The 20,513-nt window shown below is 50.6% G+C and overlaps 1 protein-coding gene across 1 annotated transcript in view; it reads left to right on the forward strand.

Annotated features, from left to right (window-relative positions):
* ACAN (aggrecan) overlaps nt 1-20,513 on the forward strand; it is an 80,856-nt gene that overhangs the window by 29,916 nt on the left and 30,427 nt on the right. Inside the window, exons 2-11 of the mRNA XM_011986342.1 lie at nt 2,439-2,515; nt 5,204-5,587; nt 6,545-6,719; nt 8,355-8,482; nt 9,950-10,243; nt 12,148-12,525; nt 13,898-14,072; nt 14,565-14,692; nt 16,094-16,387; nt 18,502-18,741. Of these exons, the coding sequence (XP_011841732.1) occupies nt 2,446-2,515; nt 5,204-5,587; nt 6,545-6,719; nt 8,355-8,482; nt 9,950-10,243; nt 12,148-12,525; nt 13,898-14,072; nt 14,565-14,692; nt 16,094-16,387; nt 18,502-18,741 (2,266 nt within the window). The 5' untranslated portion in view covers nt 2,439-2,445. The remainder of the gene's footprint in view (nt 1-2,438; nt 2,516-5,203; nt 5,588-6,544; nt 6,720-8,354; nt 8,483-9,949; nt 10,244-12,147; nt 12,526-13,897; nt 14,073-14,564; nt 14,693-16,093; nt 16,388-18,501; nt 18,742-20,513) is intronic.

Consider the following 20,513-nt stretch of genomic DNA (forward strand, 5'->3'; position numbering starts at 1 on the left):
CCCTCCCCACCTCTTTTCATTCCTTCCCATTTCCTGGTCTAGGCCAGGGAGAGAAATCAAGCCGTCCAAGCCCCACAGAGCACTCCTACAACCCCGGACAATGTCCAGCTTGTTCAGAGAGTGAGGGAAGAAACACAGCTCCGAAAACATACACACAACCTCCCAATGAAGGGTGTTCTGAGGGAAGAACAGGCGGGCCTTGTGTCTGAACACGAATCCCTGAGGCTCTGGGAAGAGAGGAGCCGGAAAGTCTAGACCCCTCCCCGGAGCGGAGAAGACACCTTGCCCTCTGCCTTCTGGGGAACTATTTCCCAGCCGCCACTGGTCACACGGAGCTTGAACGAGAGCCCCTCACGGTGCCACAGCCTGGAGCCAGAGACTTTCCTTTAAAAGGCAGCATCTAGGTAGAAAAAATCCCTAAGGAGACACAAGGGGCTACTTCTCAGAACCTTGGGATTTTCCAGACTTTCTCCAGTGTGAGGATGACGTGCCTCATGCATTCACCTCATACGCCCAGCAGCACCCATAGACAGCCCTTTCATTTCTGGGGTGACTCGTATATGTAGCATAGGTGGTAGAAAAATGTCACGCTCAATCGACAGGCAGAAACAGTCACTCGGAGTCCTGGGCCCACCCTGCCCCTGCCCCTGGCATTCCTGGATAGGAACACCAGTGCCCTCCCAACACCCCTCCTGAGCCTAGGGACTCCTGGGATGCTCCCGTCGTCCCCAAATCCATCCAGCCCCAGCTAGCAGTGAATGAGCCAAGAGCGACACCTGCTGGGCCATTGGGCTCTGATCGAGCAAAGGTCTGGGAACGCCACGGGCGTTGCTGAAAGCTCCATTCTTCTTTAGTTCCAGATCCTCCATCTGCGCCAAGGTTCCCTCCCTCTGTGATGCAAACACTTCTTAAACCAAAAGGGCAGGGTAGGTGCTGATGCAAGTCCATCCAACAGAACAACTCGGGGAACATCACCAGGCACGCGCCGTGGAGGGAAGGTCAGATGAGGTGTCTGTAATGAGACTGCACGTGTTCTAGGCAGCGGTGCTCCATCTTGGCTGCACCTTAGAACCTTCCAAGCTCTAAAAATCCTGAGGTCCAGGCTGAAGCCCAGGTGATTTCAATGTGCAGCTGAGGTTGAGAGCACTGCTCCGATGGGTCTCCTGTACATTCTGTTGGGTCCTATGCTGGAGTCAGGGTTCCAATTGTGCACGTTTACAGTGTGGTTGTCACAGACCTCTGTACTTACCATGTCAGCTTTCCAGCAGATGACACTAAGGAAGGTTTGTCTTTCTAATCCACATGAAGTCATTGAACTAGCAGGAGAGCTACAGCATCCTAGGTCTAATTTCTCTCCTAAAATATTAATCCATTCATCCCACAGCCTCCTCAAGAGCTCTCTAGGTGAATATCTTTTCCCTGCCATGAACCAGGCCCCTAAATCTTGCTTGAAACCTTGGAGGCTGGTCCATTCTAAAACACACATGATCTCTGGATTTGAAGTTGGTGGCAGGACCAGGTTTCATTAGGAGTGTTGAGCAACTCATCACTTCTCTGGGCCTGGAGGACTGTATTAGTCAGTGTTCTCCAAGGAAACAAACCAACAGGACACATGCACACAGACACACACCCCCCCCCCCACACACACACACACATGCACAAGACAGAGAGAGAGAGAATTATTATAAGGAATGGGTTCATGCAATTATAGAGGCTGGCAAGTACCAAGGTCTGCATGGTAAGTTGGTAAGCTAGACCAGGAGACCTGGCGTGTAGTTCTAGTCCAAGTTCGAAGTCTTGAGACCCACACAAACTGACTGGGGTAGTTTCAGTATGAAAGTCAGTAAGCTTGAGATCTAGGAAGAGTTGATGCTTCAGTTCAAGTCCAAAGGGAAGAAAAAGCAATGTTGTAGCTCAACGGCCATCAAGCACGAAGAATTCTCTCTCTGTCTCTCAGGGGAGGTCAGTCTTTTCTCTCTATTCAGTCTTCAACCGATTGGACAAGACCCTCCCACATTAGGGAGGACCATCTGCTTTATTCAGTCTACTGATTCCAATGTCAATGTCATCCAGAAACACCCTCACAGACATACCCAAAACAATGCTTGACCAAATGTCTGGGTGCCCCGGCTCAGTCAAGTTGACTCATAAAATTAACCATCACAGGAACTCATTGAGATGAGACTTCACTGGCTGAAAGATGGGAAGTTAGGTTTATTAACCTAATGCCTGGAATTAAACTGGGAAACCTGTGAAGGTTTTGTGAGGGAAGAATTCTTGAAGAAAATATCTCACAAACCATGTGCAGCCTCCTCCTCTGGAGATGATTCCAGATCCTTGGGTGTGGAATTATCACTTCGCATCGTATGTCACATGACTCTACTTGACCTCACCAAGCCTTCACTGTCTAAATAATGCCTCTGCCTCCCCTCTTCCAGGTGAACTATGACCACTTTACTCTGGGTTTTCGTGACTCTGAGGGTCATTGCTGCAGCTGTCACTGTAGAAACTCCAGGTGAGGACATTCCTATGCAAGTCTCACGTATTCAGTAGGCATGAGTACTGGGTTTGAGTACTGGGTACTGATCCTGGTGCTACTGGTCCCAGGGATATAATTTCCCCTTTCCTGGCCTTTTCCTGGCCCCACCCTTCCCCTATTGATGCATGCATAACTGTGATGGGACAGCAACCATGCGCGGGCACATGCGTCCAGGAGCCTCGCTCAGATAACACTGCTCCTGGCTGCCCTCGAGTCCCGACAGCTGGCAGGGAGAGCTCCAGGCAGGTGTCCTCCTTCCCTCCATGGATCTCAGTGAGGACTGCTGCACACTGAGCTTGCAGGAGGGGCAGGACATAGACAAACCAGTGGAGAAAGGGCCATTGAGGGAGGATTGGCTGGAGCACCACAGAAGAAAGATCACTTGAGAGACAGCCAGAGAAAAGCCCCAGGGAGTCAGACAGGTATGTGCCTTTTTTGCAAACCATCCTCGGAAGCCCCAGCCTGGTCTCGTGCATGTGGCAGGCGCTGGGTCTACTGCTAATCGAGCACTGGACCAAATGAGCAAACCCTCCACTGACCCTAGGATGGGCTTGACCCCAGAAGGGAAGTTATATCTCCCCTAGGCCCAGACAAGAGAGGACTCTGCTCTTGGCTGTGTATTTTAGAGGCCCCCACTGGCCCTCCTCCAGCCTCAACCCTCTCCAAAGGAAGGGGAGTCAGTAGGGCCAATGTGTCCACCCAAATCTGCACTTCTCCTTTACAGCACATTCTGGGGTCCCAGGATGCCCAGAATTTCCTATCCAAATGGGCCCTGGCCACATCCAGGGCCTGCATGGGTCCATCTTCCTATGGGGACACCACACCTTTGGTGGGAGCCACCCTGGGCCCAAGGGAGGGGCTAAGGAGTGGCTGTTTGTATGGGGTGTGGGCAGACCAGGGCTGTGGGGCTGAGACCAGCACAGCAGCACATGAGACCCCCTCACAGTGCAGTCAGTATGGGAAAAAGAAGGGGGCCCAGCTCCCCATGCTCTCACCCAGTCACTATATCCCAAGGCAAAACACCAAGGAATCCAAGAATTCTGAATCTAAATCTTTTCTTTCCGGTCATTTTGAAAGGTATCATTGTCAAATAGGAAGATAGGACATAGAACTTAACAATCTGTTGGCCTGATTTACAACTTTTGCATCTCTAGACATATGGGACAAGGGCCTTCATTTGTACTGTTGCTGGGAGACCCACAGCCATGCAGCCCCTGGCTGTACCCAGGGGTGGTCTGCCCACACGGGGAAACCAGTTCATTAGGTTTGAGTGAGGCTTTAAAAACTGCTGAGCTGGGCACCACGGTCCCTTTCAGCTCTCCCCTGAGAACCACTACTGCTAAAACCAAGCCATGTCCAGGGTACAAGGGCCCAGCACTCGGAGGAAGATGCCTGTGGAAGGGGCTGGTGGGACTGTCTGGGACATCAGAAGGTTAAGGGCTGGACTCCAAGCATTCCTGGCTCCCCTGCCCTTGCCCTGTGATGTATCTACCACCCACAAATATTTGAAACTTTTTTTTTTTTTGAGACGGAGTCTTGCTCTGTCGCCTAGGCTGGAGTGCAGTGGCGTGATCTCGGCTCACTGCAACCTCCGCCTCCCGGGTTCACGCCATTCTCCTGCCTCAGCCTCCCCGAGCAGCTGGGACTACAGGCACCCACCACCACAGCCGGCTAATTTTTTATATATATATGTATTTTTAGTAGAGACAGGGTTTCCCCGTGTTAGCCAGCATGGTCTCAATCTCCTGACCTCATGATCCACCCGCCTCGGCCTCCCAAAGTGCTGGGACTACAGGCGTGAGACACCGCGCCCAGCCTGAAACATTTTTTATTTCAACCTGTAGGCTCTCCTGAAAGCACAGGTTTCATACATGTGTGAGTCTCCATGAAAGCTGCTTTTTTTTTTTTTTTTTTTGGAAAGCTGTTTTTTTCCCCCCATTCCCAGCAGATCTTTTACTTCTAACAAGATTTGGTAAGCTTGTTGCACCTCCGCTATTGACACTTTCCATTATGTTAACATTTTTGGAGTCTGATCCTACCCCATCGCCTCTCCTGCATCTGACTCTTTGCGCACCAAAATGTCTGATCTTCTCGGCTGCTTCTCCACCCGCGTCCCTCAACTCCCAAACAGCAGAAGAGAGTGACTTGTCCCGGCGGCAAAGTCAGGCTTGCACCCAAAGCAGACCTCCCCAAATGGGACACATCTTGGAAGTTTTCTGTCTCAGCTTTAAAATTGTGTAGATTACTTTTCTACCCCAAAATAATTTTTCCCAAAACCTTTGAGTTAAGCTGTCACTCCAAGTAGATGGGTCCTGTTTTATTCCATGCTTTGATGCCCCCTGCAGTACCCCAGTTTGAGAAACAGGGAGGTGGTCTTGACCCTGACATCTCCCCTGCCCTCCTCTGGAATCCTTTTCTGGCTCCATAGTTTCCTTCTGGAGGTGCAGAGGCCAGGGGTCTTGAGGAACGCTGCTCTGGAAAGGGCGTTGCAAGCCTTCCTGGGGATTCCCACGTGGCACAGGAGCATCCTCATTGTACAGACAGACACACTCATTGGATTTCACTCTCTCAGGAGAGTACATTGCTGGAAGGATGGATGGGGAGGCGGGGTGGTCCTCTCTAGGCACTAACAAGTCTCTCTTCCACCCCACCCCTTTCACACAGACCATGACAACTCGCTGAGTGTCAGCATCCCCCAACCATCCCCTCTGAGGGTCCTCCTGGGGACCTCCCTCACCATCCCCTGCTATTTCATCGACCCCATGCACCCTGTGACCACCGCCCCCTCTACTGCCCCCCTGGCCCCAAGAATCAAGTGGAGCCGTGTGTCCAAGGAGAAGGAGGTAGTGCTGCTGGTGGCCACTGAAGGGCGCGTGAGGGTCAACAGTGCCTACCAGGACAAAGTCTCGCTGCCCAACTACCCGGCCATCCCCAGTGACGCCACCTTGGAAATCCAGAGCCTGCGCTCCAATGACTCTGGGGTCTACCGCTGCGAGGTGATGCATGGCATCGAGGACAGCGAGGCCACCCTGGAGGTCGTGGTGAAAGGTGAGAGCCTCCCACAGGGACAGACGCTGCTTCACCGGCAGAAAGACCCAGAGCAGTCTCTGCAGTGCGGGCGCAGGCAGGCTGGCCTTCAAACCAGCTCCTCCACGCACCTCAGCCAAGTTACTTAATTAACTTCAGCTGCTTCCTCTGTGACATGGATCTGGTAATATCATTCTCTCTGGACTTAGGGAGCATTAAATACTTCCTGGCTATGGTCACAGGTAACTGACAGTTTGTGCTTCCCAAGAATCCTGTGATCCGGTGGGTCTTGTGATCGTGCCCATTTTACAGACAAGCAAACTGAGGTCAAGTGACTTGCCTGAGGTTACCCTGGAAATGAGTCAGAGCAGTCTCCTGACAGCTCATCCTGGTGTCTTTTCCCTCCCCTTCTCCACTCTCATTCTCAGTTCCAGAAGCCAAAGCAAGGACTGAAGACTCCCTGGTCTCTTTCTCTCTATGGCCCAAGGAGAACAGTCAGGTCCTTGGTTAGCTTCAGGACTTCGGTCAACACCAGATTTTTCCCAGTGGGAGGTACAGTGGGAGGCTCTGTCAAAGACGGTTCACTCCTGGGCACATCGTAAATGGGGTTTCTGCTAGGATGACCCTGGGCTGAGGGTGCAGGGGGTTCTGAGTGTCTCTTTCCCCTAACGCAATATGGGGGTCTTGGAGTGAAAAGAAAAAATTATAAGGAGGCAGATTTTAGTTTAATTCAAAGAACTTTCTCATCAGGATTATCATAAGTCTTCAAAAAGGAATGCTTTGTAAGATAGTGAGCTCCCCATTACAGGGTGTTCCAGCAAATTCAGAAGCATCACATGCAAAGGTGTACAGGGGGTCATGCATCAGCCTGGACCAGCTAGTTCCCTAAAGTCCCTTTGACTATTCTGCGAGGGCCTCGGTGATCAGAGACTGTGCCTGACCAGCTCTTCCGCTTGTGGGCGTGTATGTGTCTTGCAGGCATCGTGTTCCATTACAGAGCCATCTCTACACGCTACACCCTCGACTTTGACAGGGCGCAGCGGGCCTGCCTGCAGAACAGTGCCATCATTGCCACACCCGAGCAGCTGCAGGCCGCCTACGAAGACGGCTTCCACCAGTGTGATGCCGGCTGGCTGGCTGACCAGACTGTCAGGTAAGCCCCAGCCCACCAGCGAGTGGGGGCCAGGAGTCAGGGGCCACAGGGGAGTGGGGCGGGTGCTGGGTGGAACATTGGCCAGACTGAGCTGGTGCCAGCATGACACTGTGGCCAGTCTAGGTTAGGGGCCGTGGTCATACCTTGGCCAAACAGGAGCTCAGTGACCCATCCCAAACCCTTGTTATTGTGATTCTCTCTTGCAAATGGGATGAGGGACTGCTAGCAACCTTGCCCTACACGTCATTTTTTCCTACCCATTTTTTTCTTTGCCATGATTTCCTCACTTTTAAACTTTGGTGTCTTCAGTATTTTTGTAAACAACCTTCCATCCTTTTTATTTTTAATAAAGCAAGACATAAATTGAACCCTTTGGTACATCCTTCCCTGAGTGTAGTTGCTGGGGAGTGAGGTGCGGAGCAGGCCAGATAGACCCTGCCCTCAAGGGATCTCAATGCACTCTGAAGGCAAGATGATATCACCCATTCCAGGAGCACCATAGCTCCAACAGCCAGAACCACAAAGCCTGAAGGCAAGATGATATCATCACTCATTTCGGGTGCACCATAGCTCCAACAGCTAGAACCACAAAGCCTCAGGAAGAAAACAAAGGAAAATGTCTTTGCAGTCTCGGGGTAGGAAAAGAGATCTTAGGATACAAAAACTATAGCCATAAAAAAAAAAAAAAAAGATGAGACAATAGTCTAGCACAGCGCAAGAGCCCACACCTGGGCGGCGTAAAGAACTGGACTCAGCCGGGTGCAGTGGCTTCACGCCTGTAATCCTAACACTTTGGGAGGCCAAGGCGGGCGGATCATGAGATCAGGAGATCCAGACCATCCTGGCTAACATGGTGAAACCCCATCTCTACTAAAAAAATACAAAAAATTAGCCAGGCATGGTGGTAGGCACCTGTAGTCCCAGCTACTCAGGAGGCTGAGGCAGGAGAATTGCATGAACCTGGGAGGCAGAGCTTGCAGTGAGCCGAGATCGTGCCACTGCACTCCAGTCTGGGCGACAGAGCAAGACTCCATCTCAAAAAAAGAAAAAACTAGACTCAAATTCCAGCTCTGGCACTTGGAAGCTGCGTGACTGTGGACAAATCGTTTAACACCTCTGAGCCCCAGTTTCTTCAAGTGTAAAGCAGATTGATGATAGCACCTACCTCATTGGGTTGACGTGAGACACAGATGATATACAGCGAGGCCTAACAAACTATGACCCAGAGGCCAAGTCCAACCCACCCCTTGCTTCTGTAAATAAAGTTTTATTGGGACACAGTCACACCCATTTGCATATCCGTGGGTGCTTCATGGTACAGTGGCAGTTGAGTGGTCACCGCAGAGACTATGCAAAACCTAAAATATTTACTGTCTGGCCTTTTATAGAAAAAAAATACATGAGCCCCTGATAGAGAAAGTGTGTTTTGTACCACTAAATATTGGGTAGTGGGGGCTGCCTTTAATCATGATTCACTGTAAAAATGGATAGGCAGTTGACATATTCAGAAGAGACATGGTCAAATGCAATATTAAGTCACTGTTGCCTCCCATGAGGGAGGAGGATTCAAGGGCAGAGGCCATGGGCTTCCCTTTGTCCCCTGAGTGTCACACCTCTATTTCGGGTTCCTGGCAGATACCCCATCCACACTCCCCGGGAAGGCTGCTATGGAGACAAGGATGAGTTTCCTGGTGTGAGGACGTATGGCATCCGAGACACCAACGAGACCTATGACGTGTACTGCTTCGCCGAGGAGATGGAGGGTGAGCTGCCCTGCCCACCGGGAGGCACCCAGCTCCCTTCCCAAGGCCCCCTTCCCCTCCCCATCTCCCCACTGACACAGGGTGCCAGCTCAGGGCCTGACACACTCCGTCCTCCTCTGCCATGAAGGGAGGTGGGCTGAGGCCACAGGTCTGCACCCCTCCCGCTCCACTTTGGAGAGGGTCTCAGTGGCCCCAACATCTGCAAAATGTCTGGTGTCACCACTGTACCCAAGAGCACGTGTCACAGGAGGTTTCTCACCTGGGATTGCCCCTCCCAGCCGAAACCCTGGCTGCTGTGACAAGCACATCCCTGTTCTAAGGTCCACCATGCTGTCAAAGTCCAGCCCAGCCTTACCCTCACAAGCGACACTACACCAGCAACGAAGCTCCCAGGGCAGGTGGCCACCCAGCGACCCTCTCCCAGCGTCCCTGTGGGCAACCCCAGCTCTGTTCCTGGACAGAGCCGGGGGCGGCAGAGAGAAACCTAGACTTTTTCTGTTTTGTAAAGGGCACTGATTTTGGTCATAGAGTTACCCACACACGTGTATGACACCCTTTCCCCCATCTGCACCCATATACTCCTCTGTACATTCCAGACTCTGCAATGCCTATCTCCTCTCTCCCTGCCCCCCGCTTCCCCCACCTGAGTACAGTGCCCACAGCTCCTCCAGGCTGGGGAGAAGAGCTGACAACAGGCACTTTCTGAGTAAGGGGCCACGGCCAGGCTTTCTCACCACCATAGCCCCCTGCCGCATTCCCACCCCAGGGGGCAGACCTGCCTATTCGGTAACAAGTTATTTGTGTGTTCCCACATTTGGCTAACCACAGACAAATAGAACGGCCAGTTAGAGCTGCCACTGAGCAGGGGTAGCCAGAACCACCCCTGTGAGTGGATGCCCACCGCCCCCACGCTTACCCCTTACCCTTATCCCTGACACAACCTTGTTAGGTTTTGGGAAATTTTTTTAAGCTCACAGTCCTCAAATGATGCCCTTACGGACTCTTCAGAGTCTAGAGACCCCAGTTTGGGAACCACTGCTCCAACGGCTCAAGGTCTGATCCTGCTTTTCCCAGGATAATTTGAGTTTTTTAAAAGGATTTGCCTTGAGTGGGCAATGCTTAACTCCTAGGAAAGATCCCCCTAATGGTGGAATGCAAATGGGGCAAAGAGGCTTTTGAGCAGAATTTTCCTCCCAGATTTTAAGTTTGCTCCACCCTTTGCCCAATCTCTCTGCCATTCTTGCTGCTTCTCTCTTGGTCCCCTTGTTTTAGGAAATTGATGTCATCCTACACAAAAGCCCAGAAATAAGTAATGAAGGGCAAGATCTGAGATACAGACATGTGGGACCAGGACTTTGGGAAGTTAGAGGACTCCCCAGACCTCATGGAAAAGTGTGGATCTCTCTGGGGGTGCAGAGCAGGGGGAGGGGGAGGAGACCCTTACCCAGCTGGCTGTGTCCTTCACAGGTGAGGTCTTTTATGCAACATCTCCAGAGAAGTTCACCTTCCAGGAAGCAGCCAATGAGTGCCGGCGACTGGGTGCCCGACTGGCCACCACGGGCCAGCTCTACCTGGCCTGGCAGGCTGGCATGGACATGTGCAGTGCCGGCTGGCTGGCCGACCGCAGCGTGCGCTACCCCATCTCCAAGGCCCGGCCCAACTGCGGTGGCAACCTCCTGGGTGTGAGGACTGTCTACCTTCACGCCAACCAGACGGGCTACCCTGACCCCTCATCCCGCTACGACGCCATCTGCTACACAGGTGGGGCACGACTGGTGGTGGGAAGGGAGTTCATGCCACTAAAATGGGGTCCTAGAGAACGAGGAGATCTTGGAAAGGGAGGGTTGGTTTTTGCCCTCGAAAGGGCCACTGGGTACCTGAACCCCATGTTTTTAGGACACCCCTCCATTTTCACTGGTTTCTGGGAAGCACTAAGGTAGAGACTCTTGAGACTGCAGCGTATCCAGCCCTGTCTCATCCGATCAGCACACAAGAGGCTTAAAAGCCTCCAAATTGTTTTCTCCAGTTTGAATCAAAGCTCTGTCACCTACTACTGTGCAACCCTGGCAAAGTCAAGGCCGTGAACCTCACTCTTCTCATCTGTCTAGTGGGGAGATGGGGTACCCACCTAGGAAGATGTTGGGGATCAGACATGAGACCCTGGCACCCATGGGAGGGTGCTGCTGTCTGCCTTTTTAAATTGAATGTGTCTAAAAGGAGGGTCAAAAGGGGTTTTGTTGTGTTCTGTTTTTTTGTTTTTCTTTGAGACAGAGTCTCACTCTGTCATCCAGGCGGGAGTTCAGTGGTGCAATCATAGCTTACTGCAGACTTAGCATCCTGGGCTCAAGCAATCCTCCTACCTCAGCCTCCCATGCAACTGGGAATACAGGCACCACCATGCTTTGCTAATTTTTTTTCCTTTTGGTAGAGATGGGGTCTCGTCATGTTGCCCAGGCTGGGCAAAATGTTATTTTATTTTATTATTTTTATGATTTTTGAGACAGAATCTCACTCTGTCGCCCAGGCTGGAGTGCAGTGGTGCAATCTCAGCTCATTGCAACCTCCATCTCCCAGGTTCAAGCGATTCTTCTGCCTCAGCCTCCCAGGTAGACTGGGATTACAGATGTGCGCCATCATGCCCAGCTAATTTTGTATTTTTAGTAGAGATGGGGTTTCACCATGCTGAGCAGGCTAGTCTTGAACTCCTGACCTCAGGTGATCCACCCGCCTCAGCCTCCCAAAGGGAGGCTGTAACTATAATCCCAGCGGGGTTACATGCATGAGCCACTGCACCCAGCCACAAAATGTTATTGAAAAGAGTAGGGGAAAGTTTGATGGGGACTTTATTTTGAAAAATTACACCAAAATGTTCAAGTAAGTTTTTATCTTCCATTTAACACATTTTGGGTTACATGCTATCATAATTACATGCTAATCATAATTACATGCTAATTCTTGGAGGAAAAAGCAATGCATCACATGAATGAGGAGTTGCAAAACTTTTATGGTATAAGTGGTAATAACACAATGATAACTCATTACGTGTTTCATTTCCACAACCTGATCTCACAGGAAGAGGGTTACTTTTGCAACAGTAGTTGGGATTTCCCCCTCGAAGCCTCTCTTAACCTTTTGGTATTCTAACTACTCTTTTGGAAGTAGTATCACTTTCATGAGACCCTCGTTTTTCCATGACTATGAGACAGGCAGTTCTCCAAAGACACCTTCATCAACTTCACAAACTGTGCTTTCTGCAAGATTTTCTGATTTCTCTTTATAACTGCCTTACCTGGTCCTGTTGGTTAGTTATAGCATCAGATGGTTGGCAAGGTGCTCATGAGACGAGTGAAGGAGCAGCTGTGTTGAGCAGGAAGGGATGTTGGGGTGGGAACTGATCTTTATGAGCAGTCAGCTCATTGGTCAATATCTTGCCCTCTGATAGCTCTTGCACTCTTTTGCAGTCTTGAAACTGTGGGGACTCCTACAATGAATGCCAATAGCTGAGTACCCCTGAAATGGGCTTGGCAAGGCGCCTGGCACACAGTGGTGCCCTCCTGCCCCAGCCGGGAAAGAGAAGGAGCCATGCTCATCTCCAGCCCACTCCTCATCCCCCTCAAGCCAGTCCCAGGCTGAGAGGCTAAAGCTTGTCTTTGCCCCTCCCCTAGGTGAAGACTTTGTGGACATCCCAGAAAATTTCTTTGGAGTAGGGGGTGAGGAGGACATCACCGTCCAGACAGTGACCTGGCCTGACATGGAGCTGCCACTGCCTCGAAACATCACTGAGGGTGAAGCCCGAGGCAGTGTGATCCTTACCGTAAAGCCCATCTTCGATGTCTCCCCCAGTCCCCTGCAACCTGAGGAGCCCTTCACATTTGCCCCTGAAATAGGGGCCACTGCCTTCCCTGAGGTTGAGAATGAGACTGGAGAGGCCACCAGGCCCTGGGGCTTTCCCACACCTGGCCTGGGCCCTGCCACAGCATTCACCAGTGAGGACCTCGTCGTGCAGGTGACCGCTGTCCCTGGGCAGCCGCATTTGCCAGGGGGTAAGTAGCTCCCCGTGGGTGCATCCAGGGGCAAGTGGAGAGAACTTGGCCTGCAGGGAAGGGATTCCCGCAGTTGAAGGCTGTACCTTCTACTTAACCTGGCACCTGGGACAATGTTCTCTCCTCTCAGACCTTGCTTTCCTCATCTGTGAAACAAAAACAATAGGCCAGACTATCAGGTCCACACTCTTGCCACCAAGGATTTATTTCAAATGAGGTCATATGTGGAATCCAGTCTCTACATCAAGCGGACACATGTGCCACATAGATCTAAGGGAAGTAGAGTGGAGAACAACCGGGGCTCCTTCTGTCCAGGGCCCCTCCTTGCCCCATCAGACACCCCCACAAAACAGAGCCACTAGAAAACCACTGCCTTGGATGACCCCTGAGGTCTCTCACTGCTCTGACCTCCCAGGACAAAGGCCAGCAAACTGTGGCCAGTGGGCCGGGTTTAGCTGTTCTGATATGGCCCATGACTTAAGAATGACTTTTACATTCTTAAATAGGGGCAAAAAGTCAAAAGAAAAATAATATTTTGTGACACATGAAAATTATATAAAATTCAAATTTCAATGTCCACAAATGAAGTTTGATTGGAACAAAGCCATAGCCATCTGTGGACAAGTTGTCTGTGGCTAACTGAGGACAATCACAGCGGGGTTGAATACAGTCAGTCCTTCATGTCCGGATTCAACCAACCGTGGATGGAAAATCTTCCAAAAGAAAAGGAACAATAACATAACAATACAACAATAAAAGTAATACAGATCTAAAACAATACCGTATAACCACTACTTACATAGCATTGACATTGTTTCAGGTATTATAGGTAATCTAGAGATGATTTTATACAAATAGTACACTTTTATATCAGGGACTTGAGCCTCTGTGGATTTTGGTATCTGAGGACATCCTGGACCCCGAAGGATAACTGTAGTTGTTACAGAAGCCACATAGCCTACAAAGCCTAAAATATTTACCATTTGGCTCTTTCCAGAAAATGCTTCCAACTCCTATTCTAAGATGACAGTGTTCTAGGTGCTTAATACATGTGTGAGAGTTGGATGTCAGGTAGCATAGAGCCCAGTGCTTCCCAAACTCAAGTCTATGAACAAGGACACTCTGGTGTGGCCTTGTTCCATAATGGCCTTGGTGGGGTTCCCACACAGGGGAGGAGCAGATGGACACTGCCATCCACCATCACACCCACATGGCTACCAAGTGGGATTTCAGCTTGCATTGCCCTGATAAATCCAATATGTCAGGCAGCAGAAGTTGGCCTACCCCTGTGCCCATGGAGCCTTGGGAACGGCACACCATGGGTCCTCGAACCTGACTGCTCCCTCTTCCTCTCCCCCTCCTCCCCACCCAGGGGTCGTATTCCACTACCGCCCAGGATCCACCCGCTACTCGCTGACCTTTGAGGAGGCGCAACAGGCCTGCCTGCGCACCGGGGCAGTCATTGCCTCACCAGAGCAGCTCCAGGCTGCCTACGAAGCAGGCTATGAGCAGTGTGACGCCGGCTGGCTGAGGGACCAGACCGTCAGGTGAAGCCATGCTCCTCACCCAGCCCAAACCCAGCTGAAGAGGTCAGGCTTAAGGAGCCACAGACTGGCACGGCCCCCAGCACACTGAGCACCCAATACCTTGTGGGTTAATGAATTAATTAGTGACTCAACTGAGGCATATCCCAAAAGGGTGATGAAGGGCACTGGGTAATGTTCAGTTCTTGGTCATTTCTCCCCATCAGACAGAGGCAGCAGCCCCCTCCTCAAGTGCCCCGTTCCCCTCCAGCCTGACCCAGTGCCCTTCCATGCAGCTGCTCTCTCCTGAAGCCAGAAATCCCCCAGGAGCCACCAGACCTTTCCCCAGGCTGCCCAGAGAACTTGCTGCATAAGGGGCTTCTTCCTAGTTTGAATCCCACCAGACAACTGAAGACATACCAAAGTCCCTGAGTGGCCTCTGGCCTCAGCCCAGGGCCCTGCATCTACCAGCCGCCGAAACAGGCCTTCATCTTCTCCTCCCACTCCCCTTTGCAGATACCCCATTGTGAGCCCACGGACCCCATGCGTGGGTGACAAGGACAGCAGCCCAGGGGTCAGGACGTACGGCGTGCGCCCATCAACAGAGACCTACGATGTCTACTGCTATGTGGACAGACTTGAGGGTACAGCCACATTCTCACATTTTGGGCCCTAGATGGGCAGGGGGTGGGCAGGGGGCTGACAGGGTGATACAAAGAAGAGAGGGGGTTACCACACACCCACCCACCCCTGATCCCACCCAGCTTTCCAGGTGGGAAAGGGTCCTGCTGAAAAGGAAGGCCCCCAGGCCCTCCCTCAGATCCAGCCCCAGCTCTCCTACTGAATGTTTCCTGTGGTCTCCTCCGGCATTGCAGGGGAGCATCCGTCCCTTTAAAAAGCAGTGAGGTCTGTGGGTAAATCTCAGTTTATTATAAATAAACGCTATATACACCAACTCCTTCTTGGAGATGCCCAGTGCCTGGGCACAAATCAAAGGCACTGAGAAGTCCTGCAGTAAAAACAAAAACAAAAACAAAAAAAAAACCTCTTTAGGTCGGGCGCCATGGCTCACACCTGTAATCCTAGCACTTTGGGAGGCAGAGGTGCCTCAGTGTGGGTGGATTGCTCTAGCCCAGGAGTTCGAGACTGGCCTGGGCAATGTGGCCAAACCCTGTCTCTACTTATTTAAAAAGAAAGAAAAAGAAAAACTTTCTTAACTTTCTTTAACTCAGCATTGCCCAATTTTTAACCACAGACCTTTATTTTGTTTTATTTCATTTCTTTCCATTTCCATGAAAATTACCAAATTTCCACTGAATGCAATTTTGGAAATGCTGGTATTCCAGAAAGATCTTGGCATTGCCACTCACTTGTTTCAAGACCCTGGGCAAGTCACTTAACCTCTCTAAGCCTCAGCTCCTTCATCTATAAAAATGGGACTCATTTATATGTACATCAGAGGTTTTTTTGAGTATTAAATGAGATATGTATGAAAAGTTCTTGGCACAAGTAGGTGTTCAGTAAATGTAAACTCTCCTAGCCCTGAACCGGATAGATACCAGGTGCATTACTAGGTGCTGCGACCCAGCCCTACCCTGGATGAGTTCCCAGGGTGTGGGATGGGCAGGTCCACAGCAGTCACAGTGATAAGTGCAGTGGTATAGGGATTGGAGGGGGCCCAGGTGAGCCGCCTTGTTTAGCCGAGGAAGGGGATGCCTAAGTGTGACTGGAGAATCCAGAAAAGAGGGAAGGAGGAAAAGTTGTTGTGGAAACAACTCAGTCCAGTTTGACTGGAATTTTGACTTTTTTGGCACTGAAAGTCCTGTGTCCCAGGATAGCCCAGTCCAGTACAAACCAGAGCGGTGGTCACCTATTTCCCAGGGTTCCAGAAAATCTAAGGGAGAGTGGTCAAAGAAGGGGTGATGGAGCTGGGCTGAGTCTTAGCCCTGGTAAGGAGAGTTGGAGGAGCTCTGTCCTGGGTGGGCAGGGATTGACCTGGCCTGAGTGTGGGGGGGTCATATCCTACCGCTTGTCTCTGCCCCCAGGGGAGGTGTTCTTCGCCACACGTCTTGAGCAGTTCACCTTCCAGGAAGCACTGGAGTTCTGTGAATCTCACAATGCCACGCTGGCCACCACGGGCCAGCTCTACGCCGCCTGGAGCCGAGGCCTGGACAAGTGCTATGCCGGCTGGCTGGCCGATGGCAGCCTCCGCTACCCCATCGTCACCCCAAGGCCTGCCTGCGGTGGGGACAAACCAGGCGTGAGAACGGTCTACCTCTACCCTAACCAGACGGGCCTTCCGGACCCACTGTCCCGGCACCATGCCTTCTGCTTCCGAGGTATGCAGCCTCGCCTCGGCTCCAGCAGCCTCTTTTGTCTGGAGACCTGGGTTCACCCCGTCCTGCCACCACCCAGTTTCCCATCCATCAGCGCAAGAAAAAGTCAGTCCCTCTGGCGCAGAACCAGCTCTGAAACCAGCACAGCGCAGGCTTTGACCCCAAGGCAAGGTCATCCTTCTAAAGTTCCCCAGAGACAAGTAGAGATAAATAAGGGCTTGAGCTGGTGTTTATCTGTACTAGAAATGAGGCAGACCTGAATCTGAGTTATGGTTCTGCTACTTAATAGCTGTGTGAAAATGGAGATATAATGGTTCCTACCTCAGAGAGAGCTGCAAGAATTAATTGAGTGCACGTGGTGCCCTTGGCATAGTGCCTGGGACACAGTAAATGCTCAATAAATGTTTGCTTTATTTCGTATACTTATATATCTGTAAAGCTGTAATATACAGCTTTATTTTATACAACCTGTAACTTGAACATCCTTGTCAAATTCTCTCCTGCTTGCAAATATTTTTGTGATGAGTTTAGTCAAATTATTCTATTATTCTTCACTAAGCACTGATGATTCATGTTTTTTGTTGACCCATGCTATGGATATGCTACCATTTCAACCATCACTCCCCATTGGACTTCTGAGAGTGGTGTCATCAAGCAATATAATAAGCATGGCCAGACCGCAGCCAAGGAATTGCTGGGCTCTGATTAGATGAGTTCCTGCATAGTCCATGGAGGGTCTGGGTGCATGGACCAGAATGTAGATTGTAATAACAGCCTGTGCCATGTTTTAGATAGTTTACATCAAAACTATTTTGCAACTTCCTGTGCAACTTCCTGTGAAAGTTGCAAAGTGTCTTTGTCTTCCTGTGCAAAGTGTCTTTGTCTTCCTGTGCAACTTCCTGTGAAGTTGCAAAGTGTCTTTGCAACTTCCGGTGAATCTATAATTATTCTCAAATAAACTTAAGGGGAAAAAACTTGAGTGTCCCCAAGTTTCCCAGAAATCCAGGGTCACTTTTAAAACCCAATTCAAGGCCAGGAGCAGTGGCTCATGCCTGTAATCCCAGCACTTTGGGAGGTTGAGGCAGGTGGATCACTTGAGGTCAGGACTTGGTGGTGTGCACCTGTAATCCCAGCTACTGGGGAGGCTGAGGCAGGAGAATCTCCTGAACCCGAGAGGCGGAGGTTACAGTGAGCCAAGATTGTTCTGCTGCACTCCAGCCTGGACAGCAGAGCAAGACTCTGTCTCAAAAAAAAAAAAAAAAAAAATCGAAATTCAGCCCCACTCAGCCAGACTCTAAAAATCAAGTTCAATTCTCTCCCAGAGGCTTTGATGAGGCTCTTGTACCAGTGCCCGTCTCCCTGCTCTGGGAAGCAGAAGCCAAGCCAGTTAGCCTCCCAGGAAGTTCCCAGCCATGCTACCCCCAGCCGCCCACTCCTGACCCTCCGTGAACTCAGCCTTGTATATTATCCTGCACAGTTCAGCTTCCTTGCTGACCATTCCCACTGCTGGTCCCCCCACGCCAGAACACTTACCCCCAGCCCATGAATCCTACCTTCACACTTTCAAATGCCGAGATGGTTTCATGGAATTTAAGCACCATCCTCCTATTTTTAGTCCTGACACACTTGGAACATAATCCCTCTCCCTAAGATCGGCAGCATTGTTCAGCGGTTGAGAGCATGGAGTCTGGCACCAGATGCTTGAATTCAAAGACTAGATCTGCCATTTGTAAGCCATTGACCCTGGGCAAATCATGTAACTCTGTGCCTCAGTTTCCCCATCTGTAAAATGAGATTAATCATATCTCTCTCATAAAGCTGTTGTGAGATAAAGTGATTTTATATACATAAGCCTTTATAGCAATGCCTGGCATGTATGATCGATTCTGCAGGGGAGATGACCCAGATCACCGGAACTAAACTGCTGATGGTGCATATGGATAGTGTATCACTGGTGCCGATGGCTCTTACTAAGCGAGAAGGCAAACAGCCATCCGCTGAACTAGGTGGTGGGGCCTGGCCCACCTCAGAGTCCCCTAGCTCTCTCAAGAAGGGCCAGCCACGGACGGGTCACTGGTAAAAGAGGGACTCACTCTCACTACCCACATCTCCTTTAGGGGTTTCGGCGGTTCCTTCTCCAGGAGAAGAAGAGGGTGGCACACCCACATCACCCTCTGGTGTGGAGGACTGGATCGCTACCCAAGTGGTGCCTGGTGTGGCTGCTGTCCCTGTAGAAGAGGAGACAACTGCTGTACCCTTAGGGGAGACTACTGCCATCCTAGAGTTCACCACTGAGCCGGAAAACCAGACAGAATGGGAACCAGTCTACACCCCAATGGGCACATCCCCGCTGCCAGGTTGGTATGGTTTGGGTTCTGGGGCACACCCTGAAGCTGCATGCCCCTGTCTGCCTACAGTGTGCCTGGTGGGGTGGGAGGTTTCCCTCCCTGGGATTTGTGCTGTTTCCCCAGCCATGACACCGTCTGGGTGTGCTGCTGTGGGCAACTTTAGCCACCTCAACTGGCCTCTAGGACCTGCCCCAGAGTGACAAAAACAGCCTTGTTCATAAAATGCTTCTATACACATTTACTGTTCTGGCCCTTATTTCCCTTGCATGAACCCCCAAATGCCCAGGACTGTGCTGATCAGAGGGCCCTCAGTTACCTTGTCCTCTTTCACTGACACCCTTACCCTAACTTCAACCCTCTCTTGTGGGAGAAAGAACCAGGGAGGGGGTTACTGTTGGAAGTCTGACTGTGACCTGTCTCCTTGCCTTTCTCCTCCTTCCATGTCCCTCTTCTGGGCCAGGCCTCCTCAGCCAGAACTTCCTGAACTCCATCTGTCACAATTAAACCAGATGATACTTAACAGGATGAAAGCAGCGTCCCTAAACCTTGTTGGATAAAGTGTTTTGTGGCCACTAAGATTTGGGAAATGCTGGCTTACAGAGATTAACAGGTTTCCTCACTGCAGACCTTCTCAGAGTTTTGAATATGCTAATACGCACTGTAAATCTCCAAGAGGAGGTGATAGATGTGGTGTGTCCCAAATGAACCTTACCATAGAGCATTGTTAGTATCTAGCAGCTTCCAGTTGGGGTAAGCTTAATTTAAAACAATGTACAGTAGTATATGTGTATACCTGGTAGAGTCGGTTTCCCTGGGGGTATGTGCATCTGAAAAAAGGAGTGTATCCAAGCTCCCACTAACTCATCCAGCCATGCATCAGCATTCTGTGCATGGTTCCAGAGCAATCTGTTGGTGTCAGGCCCTCTTCTGGGCATTGGAGATGCAAAGCCTGGCCTCCCTCCATATCAGAAGGTTAGGATGCCTCTGTAGAGCAGGGGAGAGTCTGGCCAGCAGCCTCACCCAGCAGTCACACCTGCCTGTGGCCTTCCTCGCCCTCACCAGGACAAGAATGACTGAGTCCTCTTTGGCATCAGGATATGACTTTGCACAGGACTCTGGCAACCACTAGTGGGGAGTTACCAGTGAGAAAGTGGCTCCAGCAGCCTGCTAGAAATGTTTTCTAGACTTCAGTTCCTGACCACCTTGCTGATTTCAGCCATATCTGGGAACCATCTGCACTTTCATTTGCTCCATGTATTTTTCTTTAAGTTGACTTGCTTTAAAAAAAAGAAATGTAGGGCTGAGTATGGTGGCTTACACCTGTAATCCCAGCACTTTGGGAGGCCAAGGTGGGAGGACCACTTGAGGCCAGGAGTTCAAGACCAGCCTGGCCAACATGGCAAAACCCACTGTCTACTATAAATACAAAAATTATCCAGGTGTGGTGGCACACACCTGTAGTCCCAGCTACTCAGGAGGCAGAGGCATGAGAATCACTTGAACCCAGGAGGTGGAGGTTGCAGTGAGCCAAGATGGTACCACCGCACTGCAGCCTGGGCAACAGAGCGAGACCCTGTCTCCAAAAAAAAAAAAAGAAAGAAAGAAAGAAAGAAATGTAAATTTATTTAAGAGGGAACTGTTATATTATGACTGCACATGGTCATCCTGGTGTGTTTCATAGATAGATAGATACATAGATACATACATACATACATATATACCTATCAAAATAAAAATCATCTTTTTTGGGTCCTGCCCAGCTAACGTTTTTTTTTTTTTTT

The sequence above is a fragment of the Mandrillus leucophaeus genome, unplaced genomic scaffold (assembly GCF_000951045.1).
Source record: "Mandrillus leucophaeus isolate KB7577 unplaced genomic scaffold, Mleu.le_1.0 Scaffold297, whole genome shotgun sequence".
NCBI lineage: Eukaryota > Metazoa > Chordata > Mammalia > Primates > Cercopithecidae > Mandrillus > Mandrillus leucophaeus.